General features: G+C 46.9%; 1 protein-coding gene across 1 annotated transcript in view; it reads right to left on the reverse strand.

Moving 5' to 3' along the window:
- Positions 1-3,326: 3,326 nt before the first annotated feature.
- Positions 3,327-14,043, reverse strand: part of Prkce (protein kinase C epsilon) — a 514,529-nt gene continuing 503,812 nt past the window's right edge. Inside the window, exon 16 of the mRNA XM_057762421.1 lies at positions 3,327-6,590. Coding sequence (XP_057618404.1) covers positions 6,444-6,590 — 147 coding nt within the window. The 3' untranslated portion in view covers positions 3,327-6,443. The remainder of the gene's footprint in view (positions 6,591-14,043) is intronic.

A 14,043-nucleotide genomic window follows, 5' to 3' on the forward strand; every position in this document is an offset into this window, starting at 1 on the left:
ACTGTCCCACGCACTGCAAACAATCCTAGGGCTGAGGAAGGAAGCCAAGAGCCCTCCTGCAGCTCAGTTCCCACAAACTCCCAACTCTCCTAGGCTCTGTAGCACCAAACAACTCCCTAAGAGACCCTCCTCTGCCCCGCCCCTAACTATGCTTTTCCTCCTCTACCTCCTCCAGGAAGTCTGCCTTGATAAGTCAGCCTAGCCCTTTCTCTGCACTTCCCCTGTGTGAACAGCCTGCAGGAATTTCTTTGTCTTGTTTGTCTGCCTTAGGCTTCTCACCTAGACTGGTCAGTTTGCAAGAAGACCAAAACCCCTGTCTTGCACATTCTGTTCCTTTCCTGCATCAGAGAGGGGGCCTGGCATGGATGGAGGGTAGACAGGGTCTCTGGCAGTGAAAGGGTGGATGGGCCAAGATGGGAAAAGCCAATCAGAAGGTGAAGATCAGCTGCCCCAGTTACACTAACCCATCTGACCCCTTGCTTAGCTATATGATGATGGAGGGTTGAGGATGCTTATCAAGGAGAAACCTTAACAAAGGCACTGGTCTTTGTGCGTGCTGGGCTTCTAGCTCACTGCCATTTTACAGATGGGGCAAGAGAAACTGGAATCAGATCCCCACCTCTCACTCTGTACAAGAAATCAACTCAAAGTGGATCATAGGCCTCCGCAGAAGACCTCCAACTCCGAAAGTGCTCTAGGCAAACATTTGAAGATAAAGGCATCTTGAGGACTCTAGTAGCTTGGGAAGCAACAGGAGGAGGTAACAAATGGGATGGCTTCACACAGTTTCTGCACTGCAAGGGGACACTTAGCAGCTGCTCATCTTGAGGTAGGATGCCAGGAAGAGGTTGTTGTCGCCTCCGGCCTAAGGCGAAATAGCTAAGGCCAAGGCTTCTTTGGTGTTGACCCCCTAAATCTACCTTGTGAGTCTTACCTTGGGATTTCTTGTCAAGACAACACAGAGGGCCAGAGAGACAGTGGTTCGTGGGTAAAGGGACTTGTTGCCAAGACAGACAACCTAAGTTCAATCTCTGGGATCCATGTGGTAGAAGGAAATACTTGACTTCTGACCTCTAACCTCTATGTGTGTGCCACTAATACACCTGGCTTATGCACCCCTCCACAAAAATAAACACCCCCCCCATCCCCACCAGGATTTCACCAGGTAGCTCTAAATCTCAAACTGGGACAAATGCCTGGGATTCCTATTTAACATAAATCAGACCTGGCCTCAGGGTATGGCTTGTATATCCCCACCCTCTACGGTGAACTCTCCAACCCAGGGGCTGGGCTGCCCTCTATAATCCAGACATTATGGTTATCTTCCCTTTCTTGGACCTTTGGCCTCCTGACTGTTGCACCTGGTTCCCTTTTCTTCCTTCCCCTCCCCACTTCCACATGGCCCCGCTCAGTTTGGTCTGGTTATGTCCACTCTGAAATTTCCCAGATAACCCTGCCTCTGGCTACACTCTCCCACATACCTATAATAAACTTTCTCCTCCACCAGACCTAGGACCCGTCATGTCCTTTCGTTTTCATTTTTTCATTCAGTAACCTTGACTGACCTGGAACTCACTCTGTAGACCAGGCTGGACTCAGATCTGCCTGCCTCTACTCCCAAGTGCTGGGATTAAAGGTGTGCACCGCCACCACCCAGCTCTTTCGTTTTTTTGTTTTTGGCTAGGTATGGTAGTGCACACCTTTAATCCCAGCACTCAGAGGCAGAGGCAGGCAGACTTCTGTGAGCTCAAGGCCAGGCTGGTCTACATAGAGAGTTTTAGGCTAGCCAGAGCTGTATAGAAAGACCCTGTCTCAAGAGCAAACAAACTCTACATGGATACCCAGGCGACGCACAGGACCCATCTCAGGTGCCATCCCAGGAGAGAAGGACAAAGGTATCAGTGACCATGCCAATATGTCATGGACCAACCTTGACACAAAGGCATCTTGACCCATTCTCCATGTTGCTTCTGAAGAGTCACTTACAAAGGAAAGTGGTCACACCTGGGCACTGCAAGGCCAATGAATAGCGGCAGCACCAGGCAGCACCAGGTGGTTCTCAGTCAAGGTCCCCTCCTCCCAGATGACCCTAGGGTGTTTGTATTTAACCAGCACAACATCTTGAGCCAATGGCGTTTTTTGTTGCCAGGGGAGCACGTTGGTTTTTGTTGTTGTTGTTGTTATTGTTTTTGTTGTTGTGTTTTCTTATTTATTTATTTATTTATTTTTGAGACAGGACTTCTCTGTGTAGCCCTGGCTGTCCTGGAACTTGCTCTGTGGAGCAGGCTGGCCACAAACTCCCATATCCACCTGCCTCTGCTTCCTGTATGCTGGGATTAAAAGTGTGCCACCGTCATGGGCTCTTTTTTTCTTTTTTAACATTATTAGCAGTAATTCTTTAAAAGTATGTTATCAGATGTTGTCAATCACCCAGAGTCCTTGGATCATTTTATCCTCAGGGAAGAAACACTGAAAGAGCACACTCAGGTCCAGATCTGAAGCTCCTACTGAGGGTCGCCTTCACCCACTCATTCTCTGCTCCCTTCTGATTGGTCATCCTCATTCTCCGCTCCCTTCTGATTGGTCATCCTCATTCTCTGCTCCCTTCTGTTTGGTCATCCTCATTCTCCACTCCCTCCTGATTGGTCATCCTCATTCTCCACTCCCTTCTGATTGGTCATCCTCATGGCTAATTAACAGGTACTCTCCTGGAATGCTGAAGGCCTCAGCCTTCCTGTACTTGAGTTTTCTCTAATCTCCTGAACTTTGTTGTTGTCCTAGACACTGGGCCTAGGGTCTTGTTTATGGCGGAATCAGAGAGGAAATACACAATAAACATGCCCTTCTTCTTGGTGTGGGTCTGAAGATCCTCATTCATAACTCCAAGCAGTGAAGCCATATTGCTGGGGGGGGGGGGACACAGACAAGCAGAGAATCCTTGGAAACTTTTCAAGGGGTAGAGCTATTTTATATTTTGAGATAGGGTCTTGGCCCAGCTTTTCTAGCATGGGACCACCAGGTCCAACTTTTGTTTTTAATGTGGAGACTTATTTTAAGTATCTTTGCCCATCTACTTACTGCCAATATCATCCTTCTTATATCCTTTATGTCCTTTATGTTAACTCATGAACCAACATGTCCCCCCAGAAGTTGTTCCTAGTGCGGCCTCATTCCGCTAGCTGGGCCTCAGCTGTATGAACAACACACACACAGCGCAGCCACATTCAGCCCTAACAGCCGGGGGGCAGCCAACCCCAGGAGCTTTGGTCTCTAGTATACAAACAGCAAAAGGAGAGAGACATCTAGTTGGGACAGGGAAGTAAGATTTAACGTCATCATATTTATTACGTTCTGGAACAATACACATTCACATCTTTTGAGTACAGTACATTTGGCACAATAATGTTTACAATGAAATTACACTCATGGATGGCAAGAGATTAAAATCACATCCAGAAAGGAAAAAAAAAGTGTACAAAGAAAGCTTCACAATACAAAATAAAACCCCTAAAATTGAATACATTTTCTATTAGCCAGAATTATTTTACACATCATTTAAAAAGAGGTAATTTTTTAAGCCTTCTTTTATTTTTAAAGCAAGAATGAATTGTGTTTTCACTGTTGGAGGAAAAAAATATGTTTCTACTTCACAAAGTCCATCGATGAGAGGAATGGAGGAGATATTATCCTTCATGTAGGCTTTTGGCTTTTTTTTTTTTTTGCAGTTTATTTTTTTTCTAAAAGAAAGAGAGTGAGAGTTGAAAAGAAAAGAACCTGGCAGAAACGAATCAGTGTGGCTATCCTCAACTCAGCGGCACTGGAGCCCGAGCACAGGGCTCAGAGTTCCACCACTGCGTCCCATTCCCTGTGCCTAAGCTCTTGCTGAAAAGACTCAGTATCTGTTCAAGGAACTCACACCAGTGTGGGTCTTTATTGGACTCAAATCATTGGATTCAAATCTGCCCGTGTGAGAACAGCATTGGCCAGAGGTATCCTAGCCAGCCGGCTACGGGCACCGAAAAGGAGCCAGGGTGCTGACTGCTTACTGCTTGCTGGTGGAATGTATTGTTTGATTTCCCAGTAACAGTGCCAGTTGGCTGGGAAGAAGGGCCTAGCCCCCACTGTCATGTGAATACCACCAAGCCCTGGAAAACAGCCACTTGGTATTGGCCTTGCTGTCTAACATTCACGATAGTAAAGGAAGCTGAGGATAAAGAGAGAGGGAGAGAAGGGAAAAGAGAGAGAGAGATTATATGATATTTGAGTATGATGGGCGTATTATCATGTTTTTCTAAACAATGAGATGATACCACCATGAAGATGTTTCTGTGCTTGTTATCCACTCCAAAAGATAGTCTTCCCCCAGTATGTCAAGTCACTGAAGATAAATTAAATTAACCTAATGTTCTTCATCACTTCCCTGGTATGCCAAACATACAGATTGATACAGCATAGTATTTAATATTTGCAATCATCATAAGAACAGATCACAGTTACACCTGAGTTTTTCATTTAAAAAAAAATAGCAGAAGAGAACTGAAGGTCATTATCACTAAGAAAGGCTGTGATCAGCCAGATGCAAATAGGGACACATTTAGTATGGGCCCAAAATAGTCACTGTCCAAGCTTGGCAACCACTATGGAGAACATTCCTCTCCGTCTCCCATCTACATCAGGGCGTGACGGAGCACAGGAGAACCGTGTGGATTTAGTATAGCTCATCATATGGTTACATCTTTAACCCAAAAGGAAATAAACAAATACAAGGGCCCCAGCCCTCCCTAGAAAGACACATACCTCTCTCTCAGTAACTTGAACTGATAGCTGATAAGAGGATTGCACCTGGACATTATTATAGCTATTCTTTCGTCGACTACAGTTGTATAATATGCCTGAGCATGCAGCAGTTGATACCTCTAGATTCAATGAGTTAATTCCACAGGCCTTACAGCAAACACTATATACAAAAAAAACCAAAAAACAAAAAAACAAAAAAAACCCCTCAAATGTACAAAAGGCAAAAAGCTTCATTAGTGCCACTTTGCCACTCACAAGTATATATATTTAGGGGCAGTGGGGAAATCCACGTGCAACAGTTGGAATGGATTCCATTCCCTGCTAAATCAGTTCAATAAAATAGGTAATCAAATGACCTTCAGGGAACATATACACAAAGCCACAGAGAACCCTTGGGAGTCAGAGACTAACACTGTTAGCATTATCTATGGGAGGTAATATCAGTCCATTAAGTAGAGTCCATGTGAATTGCCATCGCGTGTCACCAAAACTCTGGCCACATCCCGCTACCCTGTCAGTCTTCAAACCATTTGTTCTTCAGTCTCCTGACGCCTTCTGCCTGACCCAGGCTGAGCTTCCTTCCTCGCATTCCCATGCAGATACTGCATTTTACACACCGAATGTTCCAAACCACAACACAGTGGTACTGCCATTTTGTAGAAGTGCACAGAAGACAGAGTTTATGCTGGGAACTTGGGGGGAAAAACCTGGAGCAAGAATTTGGGAGCTGAGCTTTTCTGGAAGCTCAGGGTCTTGGTTGTTGCTCTGGCGGCCTCTGTGCTCAGGGGGAAGTCTCACGATAATCAGCCAGAGTTTCCCTTGCTGCCTTTGCATAGCCCTCATGTGTCACTAAAGCACTAATAATAAACTTTGGACGACTGGATTCTCACTGTGCGTTAGCCCTTTAATATCTACCTGCATTCACACTGGGATGTCTATCTTTTGGCCAATTAGAAAGTGAACTTGGTAATGAGTTTGTTTTTTTTTTTTTGAAATGTTAAAGAGTTCAAACTCAAAATAATTTCTTCCATAAGATACAAACATACACAACTTTGGCATGCTCAAAAAAGCTAAAAACCAAAGCAAGCAGGAATGTGCAATCCAGAGCAAACTGACCCAGCAGGCCAGCCTGAGCATCCCCAGGCTCCTCCCAGCAAGGGCATGCCTTGGGGCACCTACCCTTACAGGGAAGAAGCACCAGTCTCGTCCTAGGTAGAAGGGTAGGGATGACAGGCTGGGGAGGAGGAGGAATGAGAGGAGAGAGTCAGGGTTCCATATCCAGCGGCAGAGCCAGAGTCCTGGTGTTGGGTTTCTTTCTTTGTTTTCCTTTGTAATAAAAGAACTGAAGTTGCTTCCGGGTTGCAGATGGACGGACAATCCAATTCCCGCACTGCACACAGCTACCCACAGAGCGATACAATTCAAACCGTGTGTTTCTGGTCGAGTCTAGACTCAAGAGTGCCTTCTGGTCACTGGGAGGGTAGGGAAGGACATGGCCTGGGTGAGGGGTTGCAATAAATAGAGTGGACATGGGACTGGGACTCTGGGGAGGAGGAGGAATAGTTCGAGACCTTCTGGGCCTCTGCGACGTGGAATTTTCTTAACACCCTTCTTGCAGCGTCAGCTAATCCACCCGAGGCAGCTTCTCAGGGCATCAGGTCTTCGCCAAAGTAGGAGAAGCCTTTGAATTCCTCCTGGTTAATCTGCTTCACTATCGCTTCGTCCACAAGCGTAAGGATTGGCTCTTCCCGGGTAAAGTCCTGGTCGAAGTTATTGACATCTCTTTTGGTTTTCTGTGGAGAGAAAAGAGAAGGTGCTGAGTTGAGGCTTGATTTCCTTCCTGAGGCCCCTCTCCCCTGCAGGGAGACTGGGCATCCAGGTGACCAGCCTCTCGCCAACACGATCCTCTAGCTACTGGGAGCAGATACAGGGCTATTCCAATGAGGTAATAATGGATGGCCCCAGGACCCAGAGGTGAAGAGGAGGAGAGCAAGAATGAGTTAAGGTGAGAAGGAAGAGGGTGCGTGAGTATGACGGAAAAGCAGGGAAGTGGGATTCCCATGGGCTGAGTGTGCAGTGTGGGTATGCGTGTGTGCGTGTGTGTATGTGTGTGCGTGTGTGTTTGCGCAGACTGGGAAGCACAGCTGCCATCTTCTATCACCTTTTAGCATCACTGTAAGTGTCCACCTCCTTGAAGACAGTCCTTGTTGTACCCAGGGGACAAACTTAAATCCATCTGCCTAAAGTCTCCCATGCTTTCCACAGAGACAGACCTGAGAGCCTTGCCATATCTGCTTCGTACGACCTCTCTGAGGAGAAGGATGGGTCACCAATAGGACAGGGGGATGCCTTCTTTGACTCCCGTCCACCCTCATCATTACCTGATTTTATGGTCCCATGACTTGGTCATTATTACAATGTTGATTCAACATTGCTTGCAGTGTTTCCATATTTTGTCTATACTAGTGGTTCTCAACCTGTGGGTCGAGACCCTTAGAGGGGGTGGAATGCCCCTTTTATAGGATCACCTAGGACCATCGGAAAACACAGTTATCTACATTAGCATTCATAACAGCAGTGACAAAATTAACAGTTATGAAGAAGCAGCAAAAATAATTTTATGGTTGGAGTCACGACCGCATGAGAAAATGTATTAAAGGGTTGCAACATTAGGAAGGTTGAGAACCACTGCTCGAGACCATAAGGGCCTTCCTTCTCTTGGTCAACTTTAGGTTGATGGCAGCTCTGCCAAAATAAATAAGAATCTACTGAACTAAGTCAGAAAACCTACGATGACTTATTCCCCAGCTCAGGAGGACATGCCCACTAGACATTCAAGTTCCTAGAGGAAATCTATGTGGTTCCTGGTTTCTAGGGCTTGGGTAGAGGGAAGCCATCAACACACCTACATATTTATTCTGATTTGGGGAGAGGATCAGGAAGTGTCAACAATACCCCATCTTTAAGGGCTTACACCTGAGTTAAAAGAGCCAGCGTGCTTGTCTGGGATGTGCTGTTTAGCTATGAAGAACTTCCTCAGAGAAGTCAGGATTTGGCTAGGACCTGAATAATGGTTTAGAATGCGGTAGTATAGATGAGAGGAAGATGGGATAAAGCAGGGGTCAAGAACATACAACATACAACAGAACAGGGGGTCTTCTGAGCTGCCTGGGCCAGAGCCCAGTGAGGGATGGTCAAGAGGTAAGGCTGGAGTCTGGCCACAGAGAACTTCAATGCCAAGCCTATAGAACTGAGCACAGTGTGGGGTACAGTGGAAAGGCTGGAGGCCATCCAAAGAGTGTCTTTTTAGAAACTGGTTAACTGGTAGTTAGTGGCCTAGATGACGAGATACATCTCACAGAAACGTTAGAGTCACTATTTAAAGGATTATTAGTAAGGGAATATGCTGCCCTCAATGGAAACCCGTAACCTTAAAGGTTAATATGTAGTCTGTGTTTGAGACAAAGCTACATGTTATATTTGTTTTTGGACAGTCATCATGAATGTGAACAAATTAAAATCTCTGAGAAATTTCAGAAGAAAGAACCCTGGTCCATTTTGCTTAGGCTAGACTTCCTCAAAGTCAACATGAAACTTTCCATCCCAAGCTCCTGAATAATGTCTTCAAAGTTTCCCAAGAGGAAAATTCTACAAGGAAGTTGGGAGGTAGCACTCCAGAGCTTCTGAAGGCATCTTCACGTTTATTCGCTCATTCGATCCTTGGACCAGGCAAGCACTTTGATTCCAGTTTTCTAGCAGAGGCAACTGTGACTCAGAGAGGTTTGGTGGCTTGGCTGGGGTTACCCTACTGGGAAAGAGCCAGACTCCTATCCAGGTCTCAGTATGATGCCTCCTCCCCCAGAAGAACTTAAGGAGATGGGAACCCTCTAGAAAGGGTATGACGTACATGGCAAGGACCAAGTCCAACCAGGAGACATGTTTTTAGAAGAAACCAACAGTTTTTTTTGTTTTTGTTTTTGTTTTTTTTTTAAGTCAGAAGGGCCTGGCACAGGCAAACAGGGAGATAGCTGGGAATCACAGTGAGAGGGAATAGAGGAGGCTGGCAGAGGAGGCAGCCCAATGACCCAGATTAGACAGGATGATGGACAGGAAGGAATAGGGACGAGCTACTCGTCTGTGAGTTAGAGTTCGGGGCAGACACTGTGAAGGAAGACAGTGTAAACCATGAGAAGACAATAAATGTCCAGAAACAGGATTTGTGGCTGGGTATGTCTGTGGTCCCTTCGGAGGGGATCTCAGGCGTAGTGTGGTCTTCTCTGACGGGAAGTTTGGCCTGGGGCAGGATTAGCTCTTCTCCTTCTGGGGTGTCCAAGCCAGAGGAAAGGGAGGACCTGAGCAAAGAGCTGTTTCAGAGAGGGACAACAAAGTTGGTTCCTAGGGTGATGTAAGCCGACTGTGGAGTGGCGGTGACTGGGGAAGAACATGGCAGCAGTTGTTCTGGGGAGTCTGTGAAAGGAGGGAGGGGTCACAGAGCAAAGGGATGGGGAGGGCTGTGCTCAGTGAAGGATGGCCAGAGGGACTTCAGGGGGCAGAGAGGTAGCAACGACTTGTAAAGTAGCAGGCACTGTCCAAAGGGCACCCAAGTGGCACATCCTCTAGTGGCACAGTGAAAGGCTCCCGGAGGAGGGTGTAAGAACCACAGGGTAGGACGGGAGGAAGGATTCATTTGGAACATAGCTAAAGATGAGCTGAAATTCCGGGGCAGGGAAACCTCTGTCCTGGTCCACCCCTTCAACTAGCCACCAAAGAGGGCAGGGTGCATAGAAGGAACCTCAGAAAACCCATACACTCTTTGGCATTAGCTGCCTTTGTTTACTTAATTGCTCGCATTTCATCAGTCAGTCATTAGTGACGGATTAGTGCTCATTACTCATAGGCACTGGCTTGCTTCCTTGAGGTCAGCTGGGCACAGCAATGGAGTGAGAGTCCACAGTGTGTCCACGCTTCACAGCTCGCTGGTTCTGTGTTTCAAGAACCAGGCTCAGCTGCTACATCTAGACATGATTCTTTCATGAGCTAGCCTGGAGAGTCGTCTAGTCATTTCTCAAGGGAATTCCAGAATCATCTGAGTGCATTCAAGAGAGCACACCATTTTCCCCTCCTACAGGTCATCTAGGAATACTGCTGGGCGGCAAAGCCATGTCTCGCACATGGCAGCCAGGCGTTCTACCATAAAGTCACATCCCCATGCCAGAGGATGCCACTCCCGCTGGCCTCTACAGACGATGGGCCACAGCTCCTTGCACAGCTTGGCTCCTGACCCTATTTCCCTGAGAGATATTTTAAGTGCATGTTAGTTACCCATTTTCAATTTAAATAGATAATAGCCCCACGGGATGCAATTCCTGACTGTTGGGAACGGGAGGCTTGGGACATTTTTACAAAGCCTCTCTCCCTTTATCGCTGCTGGATTAGGCAGCATAGGACCCCCAATAGGAAATGGCTGAGATGGTCTCCTTCATTCACTAATTTTATACTTTTCAATACTTCTGCTTTCTTCACAGTACACCCAAGACCCAACTCCACAGTTCAAACTCGGACGTCACTGGTCAGTCCACACTCCTTCCCAGTGCCCATACTGCGCAGCCTAACAAGTGTCGCTGGACACATGGAGCATCATTCTGACTCTGCAGACCTTCCCTACTCTACAGGCTTTCTCACAGCCTCTGGGCCACACTCAGGGAGGATGCATGGAGAAAGACAAAGACCGCCATCTCTGATATTGTCCTTCCCTGCTTACAGGACACTGATGTTAAGCTCTGTGGGCACTGTTTTTATGTCTGTGAAATTGTGGAGGTGGCATTGCCCTATAGGCTGCCAGGTATATTAGGTGAGCACCTGATGGCTGTGGGCACCGTGTGCTCACAACACACAGCTCTCAAGTGTGTCCATGCCACTGAGGAGCATCTTGGAAGCTAGGGGACAACCCTGCATCTCTCTCTATACCTCCAAATCCTAAGCCACTGCTACCATGGGGCCTTCCTGAATGACCCAGCACTTTATTTACTGATCGAGATTCTTCTACAATACCTTGTGATTCTGAGAACCAAGTCCCAAGTTCCGATGCCTGCTCACTTTTAAGGCCTTTAGGATCCTGTGCCTGTGTGCTCTGCCATCACTACTGGGCACTGCTGACCCGTACGAGGCTCCACACTCACAGGGCGTCTTCATGCCTCTGTGCTTTGCACAGCTCACCTTCTGCCTGGAGTACATCCTCTCTTCCCAGCCTGTAGTTCTTGTCTGTTTCTCTTTTCTATCTCAGTGTGAATGCCCTTTCCTCAGAAAGCCTTGCTTGTCCCCTGTGAGTGGTCTGAGAGGACCCTTGTAGGGGGATGTCCCACCACTTCTCCATTCTTGCACACCGTGGGCCTCCCTGTGAGCCCTATACAAGCAGGGATGGGCTTGAGCTCACCGTTCCATCCTCAGCATGATGCCTGGCGTCTACTGGAAGAAATGAATGAGCATCTCCTACTGCTGCTGTATCTAAAGCAGCAAAGTGACCTGGATTCAGGGCCAATGGCTGCCATTCTGCCAGAGGGGTTTGTCTGATGGGGAAGTGGAGGCGGGGGTGGGGCAGAATAATGTCTGACTCACGAGGAGTCTGCAGTTGGACAGTCCAGACAAGGCCCGAGCCCCAGGGGCCTATGAGTGGGAGTTAGGCCTAACTGATGGGCTCTCTTGTCCTACTGCTCCAGGCAAAGTTAGCTCTCAGATTGCTGCTACAAGATAGGAACAGTAACCAGATGGGGTTTGGGGAAATTCCATCAAGGCAGAAGCATTTAGGGCCTCGAGTTCTAAGATGAGGTGTTGGGTATGTATGTTAGAGGTCAGTGTCAGAAGAAAACAATTCCTGCTTCCTCTGGCATTTCTTCAGCAATGGAAGCTTAGGCTCAAGATATCCAAACTGGGCTCCAAGGAAGAGGCATGTTTCTGGCATCCACAGTGGGGGATAGAGGAAGAATTTTGGGAAAGCAGCTTCATAGCTTCCCACATCTGAGAGACTCCACCCAAGAAACAAAGCCCCAGGGACCCAACTTATCCTTCAGGCCAGAAGGCCCTCTGGGTAGTGTGGTAGACCCTAGCCAGCACCAAGGTGGGTTCTGGTTACTTTTTGCCTGGCAAGGGTGATTTTCTCACAACTCTCATACACTGAGCTCCTAATGCCAGCTCGTGGAGGAGCTGTGCTGTTTGTCTCTGTGACATCTGCCTCTGTCCTGATCTGATGGCCAGATTAGTTGATGACTGTACTCTCACGGACGGTGTCATGGGACTGGCCTTCAAGTGTCTGTCTCGCTGGTCCCTCGCAGGCTCTTCTGCTTGGTGTGAGTGACAGCGACAAGATAGCACAGTGGTAGAGTTCAGGAAACCACGCCTTACAATTGTGGCTGAAAACAGGGGTACAAGATGCCTATGTGTGGCCTCCTGTTAGATTTCTCTTGTCTCCCTCAACACCAGCATTTCCTGGACTCCCTCTCTTCCCAGGTCCCCATAGGTCAGCCTCTTGCATTTGTCTCTTCTCTAATGTGTCATATGGGTCACCTTCCTCTTCGATAGTCGTTGAGGTATCCACTGCAGAGGAGGTGACAGGAGATAGATACTTCATGTTTATGAGCTAGAAATAATTTAATTTCATTTATCCAACTCCTACACTGTAAAATGTCAATACTCTAAGTTTCATTTTTTTCCCCTTCATAGAATGTTCCAAAACGAGAAACAAGAATTCCAATCAGGAAGGTGCTTTCTCAGCATCTACTAACTGGGTCTTTTGACATGCTCATTGCAAACACATGCTCATCAATAGAGCATATAGAAAGAGGGGTACACACAGGCTGGTATATAACATTAAATGGAATAAGGAGGGTTTTATTCTGGAGTGCTGACTAGCTAAAATGAGGGCTGGGACAGAATTTCAAGTTAACTCTCAAGTTAGAAATTTCTCTAAACATAACCCTTTACGGTTTCTCCTTATTTAATTATTTCATTAGTTATTTAGTTATTTTCGATACAGAGTTTCTCTATGTGGCTCTGCTGTCCTGGAGCTCTCTTTGTAAATCATGGTGGCCTTCAATTCAGAGACCGCTTGCCTCTGTCTCCGAGTGCTGGGATCAGAGGTGTGTGCTACCTCCACCCGGCTAAGCATTCATTTCTATAACTCTCATCCAGGAGGGGGAATTGGGAATTTTTTCAGTGGAAGCATACACACACTTAGAGCACTTCCCCACCAGTCGGAAGTTCATGGCTCCACGGGATTTACCATTCTCTCTCTAAACATCCCCAAGTGAAGTCATGGAACCTTCTAGACTCTTGCTTTAAGAACACTCAGCTCCGGGTCGCTAAGCTGATTCAGCGGGTAAAGGTATCTCCTGCCAAACCTGAAGACCTGAGCTGGATCCCTGGAACGCGCATGGTGGAAAGAAAGGACCGACTTCTGAAAATTGCCCCCTGATGTCCACTCGTGCCTGAGTATGCCCCCATACACATAAATAAAAAAATGTAAAAATATAAAAAATAGCATCCATCTAGAAATAACCCCATATTTTCCTAAATACTATTCCTGAATGCTAGGAGATCATGTGCCTGTCTCCAACTGCTTGGCTCTGTTGGCTATTTTGTCATGTTCAAGTTGGCACAAGCTGGGGCAGCCACAGCAGAACCTTTGACCACAGGGCCTAGGGCAGTGGCTTAGTTCCAGATCTACATGGGAGTCACTTGGGAGGGTTCTGACCAATATGGTCAGTGCTCTACATCCAGAGAGTCTCCTTAACTCCTCTGAGGTCTGGCCTGGGTATGAGCTATTAGGGATGCCTAAGTGAGCTCTATGAAGAGTAATTCATGACTTTCTCTTGGCTTCAGTTCCCTCTAAGGAGTTCTTGCCCTAATCTTTGTAGGCTATGTTTCTCTTTTGGGGAAAATGCACTGCACACACGATCACAACTTTGCTTCATTTAATTTTGTCTTTTGGGGTGTGTGTGTGCTGAGTATGCGTGTGTGGTATATGTATGTGTGTGGGTTTGTGTAACTGTGTTGTGTGTGCTGAGTGTTGTATGCGTGTTATGTGTGTATTGGTGTGGTGTGTATGTGTGTTGCATGTATGCGTATTGCATGTGTGTATAGGGTGTGTGTGTGTTGTGTGTGTGTGTGTGCATGGTGTATATGTGTGTATGCTGAGTGTGTAGGTTGTGTGTATAGTGAGTATGTATGTTCTGTATATGTATATGTGTGTGG

The sequence above is a fragment of the Chionomys nivalis genome, chromosome 1 (genome assembly GCF_950005125.1).
Source record: "Chionomys nivalis chromosome 1, mChiNiv1.1, whole genome shotgun sequence".
Lineage (NCBI taxonomy): Eukaryota > Metazoa > Chordata > Mammalia > Rodentia > Cricetidae > Chionomys > Chionomys nivalis.